At 56.5% G+C, this 17,446-nt stretch overlaps 2 protein-coding genes across 2 annotated transcripts in view; both read right to left on the reverse strand.

Moving 5' to 3' along the window:
* Positions 1-205: 205 nt before the first annotated feature.
* On the reverse strand, positions 206-8,052 carry ISYNA1 (inositol-3-phosphate synthase 1). Its single transcript, XM_087816825.1, has 13 exons — positions 6,352-8,052; positions 5,983-6,098; positions 3,260-3,898; positions 2,900-3,028; positions 2,631-2,792; positions 2,217-2,349; positions 1,931-2,124; positions 1,595-1,744; positions 1,301-1,516; positions 1,012-1,176; positions 810-923; positions 513-730; positions 206-402 (listed from the first exon to the last, which is right to left on the reverse strand). The coding sequence occupies exons 4-13, from the start codon at positions 3,017-3,019 to the stop codon at positions 306-308; spliced, it is 1,569 nt and encodes a 522-aa protein (XP_087672951.1). The 5' UTR covers positions 3,020-3,028; positions 3,260-3,898; positions 5,983-6,098; positions 6,352-8,052; the 3' UTR covers positions 206-305.
* A 302-nt stretch (positions 8,053-8,354) lies between these two features.
* Positions 8,355-17,446, reverse strand: part of ELL (elongation factor for RNA polymerase II) — a 58,897-nt gene continuing 49,805 nt past the window's right edge. The window contains exons 7-12 of the mRNA XM_016210739.2: positions 15,647-15,743; positions 13,961-14,435; positions 10,877-10,943; positions 10,403-10,574; positions 9,164-9,208; positions 8,355-8,550 (exon numbers count right to left, since the gene is read on the reverse strand). Of these exons, the coding sequence (XP_016066225.1) occupies positions 8,434-8,550; positions 9,164-9,208; positions 10,403-10,574; positions 10,877-10,943; positions 13,961-14,435; positions 15,647-15,743 (973 nt within the window). The 3' untranslated portion in view covers positions 8,355-8,433. The remainder of the gene's footprint in view (positions 8,551-9,163; positions 9,209-10,402; positions 10,575-10,876; positions 10,944-13,960; positions 14,436-15,646; positions 15,744-17,446) is intronic.

Here is a 17,446-nt window from a genome sequence, read left to right on the forward strand (position 1 = left end):
TTTTGGTGTATGGTCTTGATTACTTCACTGTGGCTTGCAGCCACACCCTCCATATCCTGGGGGTCTCAGCCCCACTTTCAGGGGGGTTCTGGAAAGTCCCTGAGGGTTGGGACAAGTTTTGAAGGGTAGATAGGAGTCTTTGCCAGGTGAAAAATTGGGAGGTGGTTAGGGTTAGGTCAAAACCCCCCAAACCCACAAGTGTGGCTGATAGTGGCAATGCCTTTATTGTCTTTGGGGAGGCCTGGAAGGGTGGGTCCAGAGAGGCAAAGGGGGTAGGAGTTGCTGGGAGCTGTATGGCCACCACCTCAGGCGGTGGCCACATGCTCAATTTGCTTGCGGCTGGGGCGTTCCATCTTGTGCTCCAGAAGCATGTGGTTCTGTGGTGGAAGCCCCACACAGGCCCTGGAGGATGGTGGGGAATCAGCAGGACCTCCAAACCCTAGGGCCCTGTGACCAGCCCAGCCCTGAGTGAGCATAGGACTACGGGTAGGGGCCCCCCAGGTAGGGCACACCTGAGGATGTTCTCAATGCAGCTGCGCTGTCGGAAGAGTGAGTTGACCACAGGGCTTCCCGGTGGAGCCAGCGGTGCTTTGAAGAGGAAGCCCAGCAGTGACAGCATGGGGTGGAAGCCCTGAGGTTCCGGATCTGAGTCAGTACAGAAGCTCACCCGCTGGCACAGCTCTGTCAGCAGCGCCAGATCCAGCATAATAGGCGCAGCCAGGAGTGAGTCCTGCAGGGCCAGTGGGTCAGGTGATGGGTGGCATGGGCAGGTGTGGGGGATCCCACTCCTGCCCCCATGCACTCCGCACCTCGCAGGTATTATGCAACACCAGCGTGTTGGTGCCGCCCAGCATCAGCTCTGATGTATATTCATCCATTGCGCGTTTGCTGTCACCTACATATGGCACGTACTTGATAACCACCTGTGGGGCGGCATGGGGTCACACAGGTCTCCCTCCTTGGCCAGGTGACGCCCCCCACCCCCCCATCCCCTGCCTGCATCCCACACACGCAGTGGTCGGGCTCCTCGCCAGGTGCATAGAGCACCGGGTTGCTCTGCACCATGTCGTCCACCACACTGCTCTTGGACACCTCCTTGGAATGGAACTGCGGCGGCGCTGACAGGTTCTGCCCATCATTGTTGCCCAGGTGGTTGTAGCTCACGATGGACATGGTCTACAGGAACAAGGGGCACGCAGATGCTGCAGACCCCGCAATGCAAGAGCCCCAGAGCTTGGAATTAGACCCCACCCCCTGAGCCACGTTCACCCAGGTCCACGTACCCCCCAGGTTCACGCACCTTGAGGCCAGAACTGATAAGGAAGTCAACCAGCACAGACTTGACCTTGGTCTGACCTGACTTGAAGTCATCTCCGCCCACAAAGACACGGCGCTGCCATGCGAGCTCAAGTGCGCCAGGCACCAGAGTGTTTTGCGGGGACCCATTGAGAAAGGCGCAGCCCTCCAAGATGCTGGCTACAGCGAAGAGTGTGGAAGGTGACACCTCCAGACCTAGCTGAGGGCGCAGATAGTCAGTCAGTGGAGGGGTCCTTGGGGCTGACCCTGACCATGCTCCACTCTGGGGTGCACCCACCTGGATGGTACGCAACAGGTTTTCAGCAGTGTCATTCAGGCCTGGGACCAGTTCGCAGAAGCGCTCCGTATTCGCTGTCCACAGCACGATGACTTTGTCCAGCCCCGCGCAGGACCGGAAGTCACGGATATCCCTGCGGATCTGCTCCAGCTACGGAGGGGGGTAGGTAGTACAGGCTCCCTGACCTGTGGAGGCCTGGACTACTCAGCTCCCCAAGTGCAAAGAGGGGCCGGGACCCTCGGGATGGGGCATGGGGACAAAAGGGGAACAATGCAGGGGCAAATGGGGAACAGGTAGCGGGTGAGGGGCAAATAGTAGTGGGAACAAGTGCTGCACCTGCTGCGCGCGCGTGCCAGGGATGAGGTTGTCTGCGCGTGCGCTCTGGTTAGCTGCGATAAACTCTGGGATGTAGACCGAGGGTCTTGGGCGCAGGGCCTCCATGTGCGGCCACAGCTGTTCCTGCAGCCCCCAATCCAGCACCTGCGCGCGCCGCATAGCCTCGGCCAGGTTCAGCGAAGATATGTCCCAGCCTGGAGGCAACCCTCAGGCTCAGCCAGGCCCTACAGCTGAGCCCCTTGCGGCCCCGTCCCCCACCCCACCTCTGACCCAGGGCCCCGCCCACCGTCGAACACGAGGTCTTCTGGCGACACCATGGGCAGCAGCGTGTGGAAGGGCACGAACACCTCCTGGCCCTCAGCGTCCAGGCCCAGGCTAACAGTGCCTGCCTGGGTCAGCGAGCCATAGTAGTTGGCCTCCTGGGGACAGGGTGGGGGTGGGGGTGCGCGGAACAGAGTCGTTGAGGTGGGCGTGGTGTGGGAGGGCCTGTAGGCCCCTCCCAAATTGCCCCAAGATAGGGCGTAAGCCACCCCCCCAAAGGTCCCTCTCCAGAGCCTGCCACCACCTTAGGTTCCGCTCCCTTAAGACCCTTGGAGTCCAAGCCCCCGGAGACCCATCCTCTCAGAGCTCTCAGAGCCCGTGTCATGCACGGGGACTCCAGCGGAGCCTTAGCTTCCGCAACAACCCACCCGACCCCCACCTTACGACCCGTGCGCGTGGGCCAGGACAGGCGAAGCCGGTTGGCCAGCACAGCAGCGGTGAGCGTGGAACCGTTGTTGCCACCCCAGCCGACAAGCATGACCCCCAGCCGGGGGACCTGCCGGGCGGTCCGGAATGTGAAGCGCGTGGATGAGGGGTGCACCTGAGGGAAAGCAGCGCAGTGAGCCTGGGGCCGCAGACGTTGGGCAATCCCAACCCCTCCCGGCTCTCTGGGTCTCCTAGCCCCCGGCCTCCCCGTCCTTAGCCCACCTTGAGGACACCGTCCTCGCGGCTGACCCTTGTTGTCCGGTATTCGTACTGCGCCTCAATGGCCTCCGGGCTGTATACCACATCAGGGCTCTCGACCACAAACTGGGCTGCGGCCTCCATCACAGCAAGCTAGGGGCACAGGATTGGCAGGAAGCCAGCGGGTACGAGAGCAAGCAGAGCGGACTTTTATTCTTATACTTTATTATTGATTTGAAAGAAGAGTGAAACAGCCATTTGTTGTTCCACTTATTTATGCATTCATTGGTTGGTTCTTTTGTGTGCCCTGACAGGGACTCACAACTTTGGCATGTGGGTACCACTCTCCAACCAGACCCGCACCCCGCCAGGGGCCCCACTCACCCACTCACGGACGTGGAGTCGGTTCAGACAGCGTAGCAGAAAGCGCAGCGCGCCCAGCCAGTGCTCGGGGGCGCGAGGAGAAAAGGTCTGCGGCCCCGCCCTCGCTCCGCCCCTGGCTCCGCCCAGGCTGGTGAGCAGGGTGGGGGTGGGCTCCTGGCGCTGGATTAGGGTTCGAGGCCCTACAGTGCAGTGCCCAGGAGGCTATCACTCATCTGCCCCGGCCGGGTGCTGCTGGGCATCCAGGTGGGCGGCAGACCCCTGCCCAAGCACCGAGTGCGTGGATTCACTTCGCATCACAACCTGGTAGGGCATGCAGCCTCTTAGCTGTTTCATGAAAGAGGACATTAAAGCTGCAAGCAAGCACCAGGCCCCAGTCACAGGGCAGGGTAGCTGGGCCTACGAGGCATGGGTGTCCCTGGGTCCGAGAAACTGTGGGGGAAACTGAGGCAGAGGACTGAACTAGGACGTAAAAGTCAAAGCCAGGCACTCTTCCAGCCCAGGGTGCCTCCCCCTTCCTTCCTTAGTAGCCAACAAGCACTCTGACCTCTGACAAGGCTCACATCGGGGGTCCTGGGAGGCCAGGGTTTCCCCAGCTACAGCAGGAGGACTTGGCAGGATGAGGTTGGGGGATGGTGGTGGCTGTTAGGTGGGCAGGGGAGAAAAGGGAATGGGAAGGACCCAGTCAGCCAGCTAGGGAGGAGCTGGGCTTCCACAGCACTGCATCCCACTAGCACCCTGTGATAAGGGAGCGTGGGAATCTGGCAGGCGAGTGGGAGGGTTGCTCCCCCAGGAACTTTCCAAAACAAGCGGCCTCCTCTGGCTGAAAAGTTTCCACCACTGGAGTTGGCCCAAAAGGTGAATAGTTGGGAACATTCACAGGAAACATGGTCAGGGCCTGGTCTTGTGGGGGTGGGGGGTGGGGGATCTAAGACTGGCCCCAGGCTTTGCTCTTAATGGGCCCCCAGTGTGGGGGAGTTGGTAGTGGACCAGGGCACCCCCAGCTGGAGGGAACTGAGAGCGAGTGCTGGTTAGGGCAAGCTGCCTGAAGGAGGTGGCTGCTGGAAGGATCTGGTGGGGACAGTGGTCTTGAGATCTGAAGACATGTCTTATCAAGAGATACGAAGAGCTTCCCAAACAAAAACCTGGGGGACTGAATTCAGGAGCAGATGAAAAGGTGGCTGGGGAGGGGAGGGGAGGTGGTGTTGGGAACCAAGGCAGACCCTCAGGGCTGGGGACAGAGAATATGATATAAGTATTTGGGTTTTGTCCTGGTTCCTGGGTGGAGACTGAGTTTGATCATCAGTGGCCAGTGATTTACTCAATCATACCTATGTAATGTAACCTCCATAAAACCCCCTAAACAGTGGGGTATGGTGAAAACATATGCTGGGAAGTTGGCACACCGAACAGGCATGGAAGCCCTGTGCCAGTATCCACATCCTGCCCTTTGCATCTCCTCTCTTTGACTGTTGAAGTATTTTCCTGAACACTGTGAGCCATTCTAGCAAATTACCAAACCTATAAGGGGGTCATCTGAAACCCTGATTTATAGCCAGTTGTTCAGAAATATGGGTGGCAGGGGACTTGTGGCTGGTATCTGAAGTGGGGGGCAGTGTCTTGTGGGACTGAGCAGCTTAACCTGTGGGGTATGATGCCAGCCCCAGAAATTGAACTGTCGGATGTCCAGCTGGTCAGAGGATTGGAGGGTCAAAGAGGGAGCTCCCACCTCCAGGCCAGATGTGATGTCATGGGAATGTGTGCTGAGAAAGAAGGAGGCCCCAAGATCCAGCCCTAGCATTCTCAGGGCAGCGTGTGGGAGGTGCCAGCTGGAGGCTGGTGGGGCAGAGCAGGCCCAGGCGGGCTCCATGGAGGGGGCGGTGCTGGGGTTAGCTGGAAGCAGCTAGAAAGGACTATTCCTCCCTGTCAAGACAACTGCTAGGGTTGCTAGGTGTACAACACCAGGTGAGTGTGCTGCCTGGGGGCAGGTGGTGAGCAACTGAGGACCACTGTCCAGACCAGACCACTGTCCCCACTAGACCACAGGCTCTCGAGGGCAAGGGCAGAGTTATCTTGATTACTGCTGAGTGTCAGTACCTAGGGGGAGCCCGGTACACAGGAGGGGCTGTGGGATCCAGGTGCTGGTGAGAGGACAATCAGGGATGTTATCCAGTAAGTGGCAAGGGAGGGGGGAGCACCAAGCCCCTTGGCCATGGTGTAAGTCCCGAGGAGTGGGGAAAAACCCTTTTGGGCCCCCGATGGAGGTGGACTCAGCTTAGGAAGGATGGTCAGGGAACCAACTGCCTGTGGCTGCAGTGCACTAAACAGGTGATCGCCAGGGTGATGCCAGACAGTGTCGGGGGGCTGTGGGCAAGGCTGGTAGAAAGGCGGGGTGGGCAGGTGTGACAGGACAGGAGGCAGATGTCAACCTGGGCGCCGGGGTGTGGGGACACGAATAGTGATGTTATCCCCTGGAAGAATGTGGCAGCCAGGCCAGTGGGAAACAGGGTACACTGTGCCCTGCCAGGCCCACCTGACCTCACCTCCCACGCCCCTCTGATTCCTGAACCTCTCTACTGGCCCCCTGGCCAGTAACCTTGGGAGGCTAAGACCCACATCCCTGACCTCTAAACATTAATCCTGGTTTTACTCTGTTTGTTCCTCCCCAAATAAACGCCCACCCCCCACTGTGTCCTTGGAGGCCAGGACCTCTGCCTCTGGCTCACCTGGAACATGGAACAAGGACGGCCACCCCCGCTGTTGTCCTGGGCCTGTGGGGCTCCAATGGGCCTCAGCATCCCCGTCCTCACTGGGGGCACAGGGGACGCCCCAGAGTGCCAGCCTAGGAGAAACTAACAAGAGTTACTCACCACTGTTTTCATCAGTCACAACTTGTTTCCCCAAATAAGGGTGCTCCCCTCACCCCACATGGTGCTGCTGGAGGCCTGGGGAACCCCCTACTTGACTCAACCCACCCCATCCATACTGCAGTTGGCAGCGGGGGGTGGGGTGGGGGTGGGGGGTGCAATGCCCTGCTCATACACCTCCTGTGGCTTCCCATGGCCCCTGCCTCCTGTTTCTCCCATTTGTCTTACCTGTGACCAGGCAGTCTTGACCTCCTGCCCTGGCACTTGGCGGGCCCACTGTCTCAGTCAGGTCAGGCTTCACCTGCTGGCCTCATTCCTGGGCAGCAGCTCAGGCAGGCTGTCTAGAATGCCTTCTTTGCCCCGTCACCATGGCCTGATCCCAGCCCAGCCCCACACAGGACCAGGGCCACCTGGCTGTGACAGATACACAAACACCCACACAGCCTGGCTGCTAGATTCAGTTCAGTGAAATTTATTGTAGGTTGAAAAAATCAGCATTCGCCTGTTTAGTGTACAAAAAGGACACTAGATCTTTTAAGAAAATATTAGGAAACTGAAGATGTGGATGCTTTTCAACTGTAACATTTTGGCAAAAGTGAAAAGTTCTTGTAAACACCAACTCCATGGCTCAAAATAGTTTTCCTCCACAGTACAATATTAAAAGGAAAAAAAAAACAGTATCAATAAGTTAAGACCATAATCAGCTAGAGCTCTTGTCCATCAACCCCCAAAGCACAAAACTTTTCCTAGCTTCATAATTCCTTAAAAGAAAGGGAAAAAAAAAAAAAAAAAGGAAATTCAACTGAGAGTCCCTTGACCAGGTTCCCAGGGCAGAGGGCTGGGCCTCCTTAAATGATCCCTTATCACTAGACTGCCTATCCACAAACACAGCTGTCTGCACAACTTGGGGTCCAGGGTGAGCTCAGCCCTTCACCTGCTATGTTCCAAATGAAAAACACAACAACTAGTGAAACATGAAGGATGAGCTTCCTTGGTGCTCTGGCACCCACGGGCCTGTGGAAGAGACTGTTGGATAGGCACAGTCCAAGCCTTCACAAGGGACCTACTCTTTGGGAAACCATTAGGAGATACCCCACAGTTTACACACAGCTGTGCCTGTGAGCACTGCTGCTCTCCCTGTGGGGGTATGGGTCACAGCCACATGCCACCCCACTGAAGGTGGCCCTGAATCTGAGTACAAACCTCAGTTCCCACCATGCCCTGGCGCCTGGGGACCCTCACACACACATACACACATACACACGGCTCCCCGATGCTCTGGAGGACACTATACTAGGCACAGTGACTAAGCAGCAATTGGGATGTCCATACAGCCTGTGCTCACTCTCGGGGGCCCCCTGACCTCACCAACCCCCAGCCCCTCCCTGAGTGCATACCCCGTAGTGGCTCTGCTAAGATGACCCCAGGACCCACAAAGGGACTGAGGAACGGAGTGAGGTCTCAACAGTACGACATAAAAAGCAGCAGCAAAGGGGAAATTGAGAACATGGAATAAAGTCCAGCACTGTTGCTGCATAATGAGCTTGTAGCACAGAGAACCCTAATGCCCCCAACAGCTGAGGGCCTGAAATAGTGGACAGGACAGGGACTCCAGCAGCTGCTCTGGAGGCCAGCTGGAGTTCTCAAAATAGACCTGGGGGTTGACCTGCCCTGCACACCCCCTTAGAAAGAGCCCATCCTTGCTTGGGCCTGGAGGGCCTGGCCAGGCACTCAGCCAGAGTCCACCCAACATGGGAGAGGTGACCAAGGCTGGTCCCCAGCCCCCAAACTTTCCAATGGCATCTGTAATACTGCAGAAAGGACACAGGGCAGCGTCTAGACCCTGGGCGTCCAAGGAGGGGAGGCACAGGTTTAGAAAAAAGATGTTTTCTCTTTCATACAAAAATAGACTCAAGTCTCATGAGCAGTAGCTAAAAGTGGCTGTCTTTGTATAAAACTAGAAAAGGCAGGCAGGCCAGCCAAGTCTTCTGGTGAGAGGAAGCTGAAGCCCCTTGGGCTGTAGTCAGTGAAGAGGTGGGTTTCCTGGGGAGCTTGTCCTGGGCAGGGGCTGCTCTGGAGGTATGGGGCTCAGGTATCAGGACACCCTTGCCTGGGCCTCTGGGTGCCAGGTCTGCAGGGGTTCCCCTGAAAGCCGGCGTTGCTGGCTCAGATGAACGTGTCTTCCTCGTGTTTATTTTGTTAAATAAAAACTTCCCCTTTTTTTTGCTCTCCCCGCTCCCAAGCCCCCAGCTCCCTTGCCATCCAGAAGGGTCAATCCAGGGAAGGCGAGCTCCTGCCTGTGGCCTGGGGCTACGGCCAAGCCTGCAGCTGTCGCTGGTCATACTCAGCAATGAGCCTCTTGATGTGGGCCAGCTTGCTGTGCAGGTACTCACAACGGTGCTTCTCCTGGCTGTAGTTGGTATTGGTCTGCAAAAGAGCAGTGAGGTGAGCTACATCCTGCAGCCACTGGCATCCTGGAGCATGGCTGTAATGGGTGCTGCCCTGTGTGGAGATGCTAGCCTACCGGCACCTCAGGCTTCCACTGCTCCTGCTTACAGGCCAGTGCCCACTGGCCAACAACAGGAACCCCTGCTCCACCTTCGGCCAGTCCTGGGCTGGTGTCCTTCCCAAGCTCTAGGCCCTACCCTGGGAAATGGGATTGTGGCTAGGGTGAGGGTCAGAGGAGAGATCGGCATGAAGCCTCCAGGCTGAGCTAGGGCCTGGCTGGCAGGGAACCAGCTGGCATGGAAGGTACACACATGATGATCCCACAGCTAGTGGCCTTCAGGAGTAAAAGCTGATAATGCCCTGACCAGGCATTGGTGAGGAGCTACCTAACATATCTTCAAGGACCACAGGGAGAGGGCCCGGAGCCCATGAGGCTGGGCGTCCCTGCCAGACTAGTAGCTGAAGTTGGGAACTTTTTCTCCTCTCCTTGACTTTAGGGGTTGTACCACCAAGCAGTGAGAGAGCTGGAGGGCACTAAGGTACATGGAGAGTGGCTGCTCCCCACAACCCCCACAGCGGTACGGAAACTTACCTTTTTGATTTTTCGATATTCCTGCAAAATCTGCCCACGAGTAGTCTAGAGAAAAACAAAAGAGAAAAAAAACAATGACCTCACCTGCAGGAAGCTCCAAGTATGTGTGTGGGGCGGTGCCTCCCTGATAACTCATGACCTGCATGTCACCACTGGCCTGGGGACAACAGCCTCCAGGTGGCCCCGAGGAGAGCTGACCTAAGTATAGAAGAAGGACAGGCTGGTGGAAGGAAGCTGGACCAGGGGGCAAGGTGCAGAGGCCTAGCCTCAGGGATAAGTCAGCACAGTGGGAGGGGGCAAAGAGCAGACAGATGGCCGCCTTCCCTTGTACCCCAGCTGGCCTGTTCACTGTTCAAGGCCAAGCACAGAGGCGCCTGACCACCTGGGGATTCAGGGAGATACTGGGGCACGTCCATATGGGGGCAAGGAGGAGGGAGGATGGGGATGTCCTGGGGGCTCATCTGTCCTAGACTCTCAGAATCCCCATTGCTCTTCCAATCAAGAGTGTCTCCACTGGAAGCCAAAGTGGCCTCACCAGTGGAGAAAGACCCTGATTAATTAGGGCTGGCCCTGCAGTCAGGTGGCCAGCTCTAAAAGGTGGCTCAAGAGGGAGGCTGGTGTCCCAGGGCTGGTGACTAAGACCCTCCCACTGCAGGGAGCTCCCACATGGGGGCTTAGGGAGCCCATGTGCCCTAGGGCAGAGGACAAGGGACACCTGGTACAGGTAGAGGACCACAGGGACACTCCATGCCCTCCTACCTCCCACTGTGGCTTTGATGGCATACAGATGGGCCATGGGGTACAGTGTAGCCTGGCTCTTCCCTTCCTAGCCGGGGTGTCCCATGATATAGGCAGTGGGCTGCAGAGAGGACTCCAGGAACTCTCACAGACAGGACACAGGTGCCCCGACCCAATGTCCCCTGGCCTTCCTGGCTGCTCCAAGTACCATCCCTGCCCCTGGGACTCATATTCCACCTACAGAGTTGACTCCACTGTCCCCACTACAGAGGAGGCTAAGCAGGCAGAGTCTTTGGGCTCCCATGGCAGAGCCCAGACCCAGGCCTGAACCAAGTGACTAGCAAGAGGTGGTAACCTTGCCAGTCCATGAGGGGTCAAAATGCTGGCTCATCCCCTCTTCCCCAGAGAGGGCATCAGCTAGGTTTGGAGGCCTTGGACTTAGCTGGACTTTGAGAAACATGCCCATGTCCCCCAGGGTGGGGTGCAGGCAGGGGGCCCTACCTCGTACTCCTCAGAGCCCTGGGAGAGCTGCCGGAGCTGGGCATCCAGCTGCGTGAAGCGCCGTGTGATCTGCTCAATGCGGGCGTGCAGGTCTCGGTACTCACTGTACTCAGCGTTGAAGTCATTCTTATAGCTCTGGCGCTGCTCTGAGGAGGAGATGGTGGCATATTTTCTGGAAAAGGGAGAATGGCAGGGTTCAAGGGCTGCTGCGGATAGGCTAGAGTGCCAGTGGCTGGTAACTAAGCTCTAAAAGGTGGCTCAAGAGGGAGGCTGGTGTCCCAGGGCTGGTGACTAAGCCCCACCCAGGAAGGGCCCGACCCAAGCAGGAACCTGGCCTAGAACAGGCTGAGTGGCTGGAACTGGCACACAGGGATTTGGATTCAGTTCTGCGGTTGCTGAGCTGCAGTGCAGGGTGAGGGGAAGGCAGGGTAAAGTCCCTGGGAGAAGGGCAGCCAGCCGAAAGGAAGTACTCACAGCAAGTAGTCTGGCGTCTCCGAGGTTGATGTGGGGACACTTGAACTGTTGCAGGTCCCATTTAAACCTACAGAGAGCAAACAAGATCTGCAAAAGGTTCAGGCTTCGTTTTCTGAAGGACATGGAGGGGACGGCAGAGGGGCAGTGAGAGACTGCAGGACCCTGCTGGACCCAGGGAAACTGGGTCCATTATGTGGGCATGTATGTTCCCGAGCCACAGCTATGTAAGTGCAGAGCAACCAAGTCCGTGGGGTGTTTGGTCTCCAGCCATGAAGGACAGATGGCCCCTGGGGGAAACCTCGAACTTGCCTGTACCTCTCTGCTGACAGTGGTCTGAGCTCTACCTGATGCTCCCCCTCTTCCCACCAGACCTGGGACTTCAGGACCCAAAGGACAGCCCCAGAACAGGGCTGGGCCAGAGTTGTGAAGGGGCACACCCTAGGTTGTCCTTGTGGTGGGGCTTCAGGACAAGGGAATAAGGCCTGCCTGCACTAGAGTCAACTGAAACTACAAATAGTGTATCTACCCCTAACCCCCCAGCTTTTTCGAGACGGCTCTTCCCAACATAGAAGAGGTTTTATCACTTTGTGGGAGGAGGGCAGTTTGCCAAGCCCTCTAGATTTCACACTTAGGTGGTAGGCATCTGGGCACAAGGCCACCCTGCAGCACACCCCCACCTGCACCTGAGTGCATCATCTTTAATGAGGCTGTGGTCTCCCTGGGCCGAAGCCTGATAGACATGTATATGAGGGTTTAGTCCATGTTTCCATGACGCATGCCCTGTGCAAGGTGGGCCTCTGGGGTTCTGCCTTGAGGCTCAAGAAACCTTTGGAATCCTGCCTGCGGTAAACCTCTAAGGACCCCACCCCTGCTGGATTACTAGTCCTCCCCAGTACTAGCTGAGGCGGTTCCTGCCATGGGGCCTCAGTCTTGCTGGCAACACCCCCCACAGCTGCTCCTTTTCCTCCACCCCAATCTGTTCCCTTTCTTGACCCCTATCACTCCACTAGCTTCTCCTGTGCTTTCCAGAGACAGGGTCAAGGGGATGTGACTGTGAGTTCACATTGCAGGCCCTAGAGAAAGGCCTTCCCACCCTGCCCACAGGGGTCAGTGGGCCTGAGCTAAGCTCACGCTACCCACCGAGCACACCAACCTGCCTACTAGAAAGGCACTTTGAGGCCACAGGAGTGGTCCATGGCCTGAGTAAGAGTTTGGGAGTAGGCACAGGTCCCAGGAGTGGTCTTAGCACAAGGTTACGATGAGGATGGCCAGAGAGTAGCCCTGGGAGGCACAAGTGGGGGCCATGAACACAGCCACTTGCCTGACAGGTGAAGGCAGCTGCACCTGTCAGGGTCACAGGTGATCATTAGGCAGGGCTGGGACAACAGGGCCAGACTAGGGGTCAGTGCCATGCAGAAGAGTAGGTTAAATCAACATATGCAGCTTCCTCAGGTGCTGTCTTGGAATCTTTTCCAGAGTTTGGGGAAAGGCCTGGAGCCAGAGAACAATGCCACTGTTAAGGAAAGTATGTTTTTTGCCTGCACATGGACAGCACAGCCCATACCCTAGAAAGAGCTGCAGAGTGGCACAGGGTGAAGAGGGCTCTGAGTGGACAGTGGGGGAGCTCTGCGCCTACCCATTAGTGTGATCATTTGAGCTGCCTGAAAGACGTTAAGATGATCATCAATGCCAGGCACAGCTTCTGGTGCTCAACCGTCCCTTTCCTCTTCCTGGGTGCTTCTACTCCCTGGTTTGCCTGATTCTAAATTTTACTTTCTTACCTCAGTCTGGGGACTGGGGATAAGCTGCCTGGCCGACTCGCAACAGGCAGGATCTGAGCCCCATATGTGCGTGGGGCCAGCCTGGGCTTCATCTTTCTGGCCCTAGTCTTCCTCCTTCCCAGGGCCCTGCCAGAGGCAAAAGGGTCTCGCTTCCACCACTTGGTAGAGAACGTGCTATTGGACCAGGATGCTGAGAACCTGTCTCCCTGGTCAAGGCAGGATCATGGGGCACTCAGGGAACCAGGCCACCTTCTCCCAGCCTGCCTACCCAGATGCTGGGAAGCCCAGTGGCGCAGCAGGGCCAACAGGAACTCAGAGGACTGACCCTGTGTCTGCTAGGACTTGCCCTCCAGCCAGAGGGAGGGGCTGTAGCAGCCTTTCTAGAGGGCAATTGAACAACTCCTTAAAAAGCCTTAAGGAGGAAAAAAATGGCTTTGCCACCCCAGGAATGCCCCTATTCAGACCCTGCCTGGGGAAATGATCCCAGAGCCACAGCAGGTGACAAGCCTGGGACTGTCTGCATGTGTATGTGTTTGTGTGTGTGTGTGGCAGGGGGGCTATGATTGTGTTGCTACATACTGGTCAAGTTCACAGCCACACGGGGTGCTCAGCTCAGGTGCCTAGGGCTGTGAACTCAGGGTGGCCCAGCCTCTGCTGCGAGCCTGGCCAGTCCTCATGCCTCTCTAGCGTCCCTGGGCCCCACAGAGGTTTCCTGCCCAGTACATGGCCCAGGCAGGCCTTGTACCTCTCATCCTGCTTCTGGGACCCCAAATCTCTCAATATCCAGCTTCCCCATTGGTTGTGTGACCTTGTTCCAGCTCTTATGACCCGCTGTTCTATGAACAACCTCCCAGACCCTTTCTCCATAGGGTCTTCAGGCCGAATGATGCCCATGGCAGTCCAGATGCTGCCCTTCTCCTGCCAGGTCATCCTCAAGGCTTTCCCTAAGCCCATCAGGCTTCTGACACACCCTGACCCCTCAGTGCCTATGCCTGGAACTTATTCCTGTCCCCATGCAGTGCCCCTCCTGCGAGCCTCAGCTTGGTTGAACCTGTGTCTCTAGCCCCCAGTGCTGCCTGGCACATAAAGGATTGCAGAAGGTTCTGGAGCCAAGACCTCTGGGTCATTCACAGATGCCCAGTGTGAGAACACGGGGTGCAGAGGGGCTGAATGTACAGAGCAAGCCAACGTAGGGACTCATGGGGCATTGTGGCCCCCTTGGCACTATGTGGAGCTGGTGCTCAGGCTCCTGGCAGTACCCTCCTGCAGAGCCCCTGCCCCAGACCTGCCTCTCGGCACCTACCCTGGGTGACTGGCGGGGCTCCAAGGGAACTAGGCACAAGGTCTGGTGGCCTTGCCCGGTGCCTGTCCCCAGCTGCCCTCTCCTTGTCCTTGTGCTTCTTGGACTTCTTCTTGGACTTGCCACGAGATGATCCACCATGGGGCCTGCTGGGCTGAGCACAGTCCTTCAGCAGGGGCAGGCTGAGGCAGGCAGCAGGGACTGAGGGAGGCACTTCCCCGTGATCACAGTCCCGGCCACTGTGGCCCAGGTCATTGCTAACATCGGTCAGAGGGTCGTGTGCCCTCAGAGGATCCAGCCGTGGGGATAGGTGGGAGTCTGTGCCAGCCAGTGGGCCAAGGGTGGGCAGCAGGGCCTCCCGGCCATGGTGCACATTTAGTTTCCCATTGGCAGCAGGCTGAGCTCTCTGGGTGAAGTGTGATATCCTTGGTTTCTTGTTGGCCAGGGGGTCAATGAAATCAGGAGGCTGAGGCCGTTTCTGGGAAGGAAGGGAGACCATTTTAGAGGAAAGCCTGTGCCTGGAGCGGCAGGCGTCCCCTGGGGAGTGGCTTGGTAGCAACAGGCCAACCTGTTAAGTGAGCACCAGTGCCCACCTGCAAGGCCTACTCCAGCCACAAAGGGGCGCCCAGACACCAGCCAGGCCCTTGGTGCCCACCCCAAGGACGCTGCAGAGGAAGAACAGTCATCAGTGAACTGGCCAACCACCTCCAGGGACTGGTCTAAAATGAAGCTGTGTTCAGCATCTTCCCCAGATAACAGGAATGATGCCAGGCCAAGTTTGAGGAACACAGGGCAACACCACTGCCGAGATCCATCACCCCAAACCCCTAACTATGACTTGCCATGAGAGGAGCCGCTATGGGGCCTCTTAACTACTTGGATCTCACAGCAGCCCAGTGACATGGTCCAGGTCTCATCCTCATTTCACATATGCTTAGGCTGAGGCATGCGAGGAAAGGCCGGACCATAGGAGGGGAGCCAACACTGGAACAGGTGGCCATGACCCAGGGAAATGGTTAGAGATAAAGACTGCAGAATGCAGGTCCAGGACAAGGGGTTAGTAGTGGGGTGTGGGTGAAATGAGGCCCAAGAGCTAAGGTGTATATGAACCTGGCATTTCACGTGGGCTGTGTGCTCCAGGCCAGAGGAGGAGGGGGAGATGAGAGGGAGAGGGGCCCAGATGTGGGACTCATAAGTCAGAGCACAAAGGTGGGCGGGGATAACTTTTACCAAAAAGCTCAAGCAATGATGAGAGGGGCATAGTCAAAGAACCCCAACCAGAGCCAGGTGAGCCCCCCAGGCTCCCACCCCAAATTTCCTGACTACTGACTAAAATGGCAATAAGCCATTGCTCACAGAGCCCCACTGGGTGCCATTCCATCCTGCAGCCAGCACACTGGATTTTATGAAATCCTCACAACAGCCCTGAGAGGCAACAGAACACGAAGCTCAGAGCAGTCCAGTTCTTGTCCTCCCTTGGCCACACTACTGGAAGATATCCAAGGAAAGTACACCCAGGTCCTGGGCCCAGGCCTCCAGCCTGGGGAAGCCAGACAGCTGCTCATTTGTTGAAGGATATGTCCCAGCCCTAAGCCAAGGTCCCAATAGTCTCTGGGTAAGACCCACTCTCCTCCTCCTCCACAAACATCAGCACCTCCACACTGTCATACCCATGTCCACTGCTCCTACCTGCGGGGGTGAGACTGAGCTCCCATGCTCTCTTGGAGGGCTGGCGGCAGCAGGGTCTCCAGGGAGGCCACCTGTACTCTGTGGCTGGCATAGCTTTCTGCAAAGGAGAATCAGGGTGGGTGGGGGCTTGCAGCAGTAACCCTACAGGGTGCACCCAGGTCCATTTGTCTCTGCACTGACACCACACTATCCCATCTTCACCGAGTGATATGGAGAAGGGCTGCTGTCCTGAACCAGAAGAGGGTGAGCATAATGGGTATGTCAGGGCCTGGTGGGCAGAGCTGCTGGAGTACATCTCTCCTAGTTTTACCCACAGCTGCCCAGAGGACTGCCCCAATGGGCGTCCTATGCCCAGAGGCGGATCAGTTGATCACCCACTCATCTAGACTCCTGTTGCCAGGGAGACTAGGTAACCATGTAAAATTGACCAAACACTCATGGGTACTGTTTACCCATGAGAGCTGGGACACTGGGGTATTGGCGACTCAACTGTTCATCCTAATAATGACGCTCACTGCAGAAACTTTAGAGAATATAGAAAAGAACTGAGATGTCCTGGTCTGTGAGAGAATGGCCTTCTAGATTCAGTATGTGCCTTCCTGGGAGCCCAGGCCATAGCACCTCCTTGTGGATAACAGGGGTGGCCACTGGCCCACCTGGACCTGAACAAAACAATGAAGCCAGAGATAAAAGAGACAGACACCCCAACGTTTGAAGGTGATCCTGTGCTGTGTGTGGTGCTGAGGGCCCTCCTTGCCCTGCAGGAAGGCTGAGGTCCAGGGGCTCGAGGGCCACGTCTGTGCTGCTCCAAGTGACAAGCAAGCCTGACTCCCTAACCAATGGTCACACTCGAAACCACTGCTGCTGTCCCCTGCATGTGGCCCAAAATGCAAGGAGAGCCACAGGAAAGGTGCCCAAAACATGCAGGCACTCACTAGGCAACACGGTCCATTTGGCCAAGGGGGACAGGCTTGCTGTCCAGCCACAGGGAAGCTACCAGAGCTCTAATTAAAGAATGAAAACCAAGGACAGGCATTTCTGTTTACTATCTTTCAAGCTCCCCACTAAAAAGGAATGAAGAGGGAAGGGAACAAGAGAACAACATTTAACACTAAAGCAGAAATACAGGTGATAACTGTCCTGTAGGATCCGAGAAAACCACAGAATTCTAAGGCCTAGGGATCGTAGCCTCAGGGATCTCAGAAGAGGAGCTCCCACCAGGCTGTTCCTACACAGCCCAGCTCTGTGACCTGGTCTGCTACAGAGCCCACAGCATGTCCAGAAGAGAGGGAGCTCAGGTCTTCTCCAGATGCTAGGAGGCAGCTCGGGCCACACCTGGACGACAGGAGGGACAGATTTGTGGCCTGGGGAGAAGAAACAGAGGGGCCCTCCAGAGGAGTCAGAGCCGCCCAGAGGAAAGTCCTGAGGAGGGTGGAGCTTCTAGGCAACAAATGTCAGGATCCAAAATAGACAAAAATGCATTTGAAAGGAAAGAGAGACTGTAAGAGGATGAAAACTTTAACTCAACAACAAAACCACCAGTCTTAATATCTTCAGAAAGACAAAGGACTTGAATAGACATCTCTTCAAAGATGGATGATATACAAATGGCCAATAAGCACATGAGAAGGTGCTCAACATCATTCTTCATCAGGGAAATGCAAATCAAAACCGCAGTGAGATACTACTTCATACCCACTAGGATAGCTAGACTAAAAACAAAACAAACAAACAAAAAAACGGAAAATAAGTATTGGTAAGGATGTAGAAAAACTGGAACTTTTGTGCACTGCTGGTAGG

The sequence above is a fragment of the Miniopterus natalensis genome, chromosome 4 (genome assembly GCF_054644295.1).
Source record: "Miniopterus natalensis isolate mMinNat1 chromosome 4, mMinNat1.hap1, whole genome shotgun sequence".
NCBI lineage: Eukaryota > Metazoa > Chordata > Mammalia > Chiroptera > Miniopteridae > Miniopterus > Miniopterus natalensis.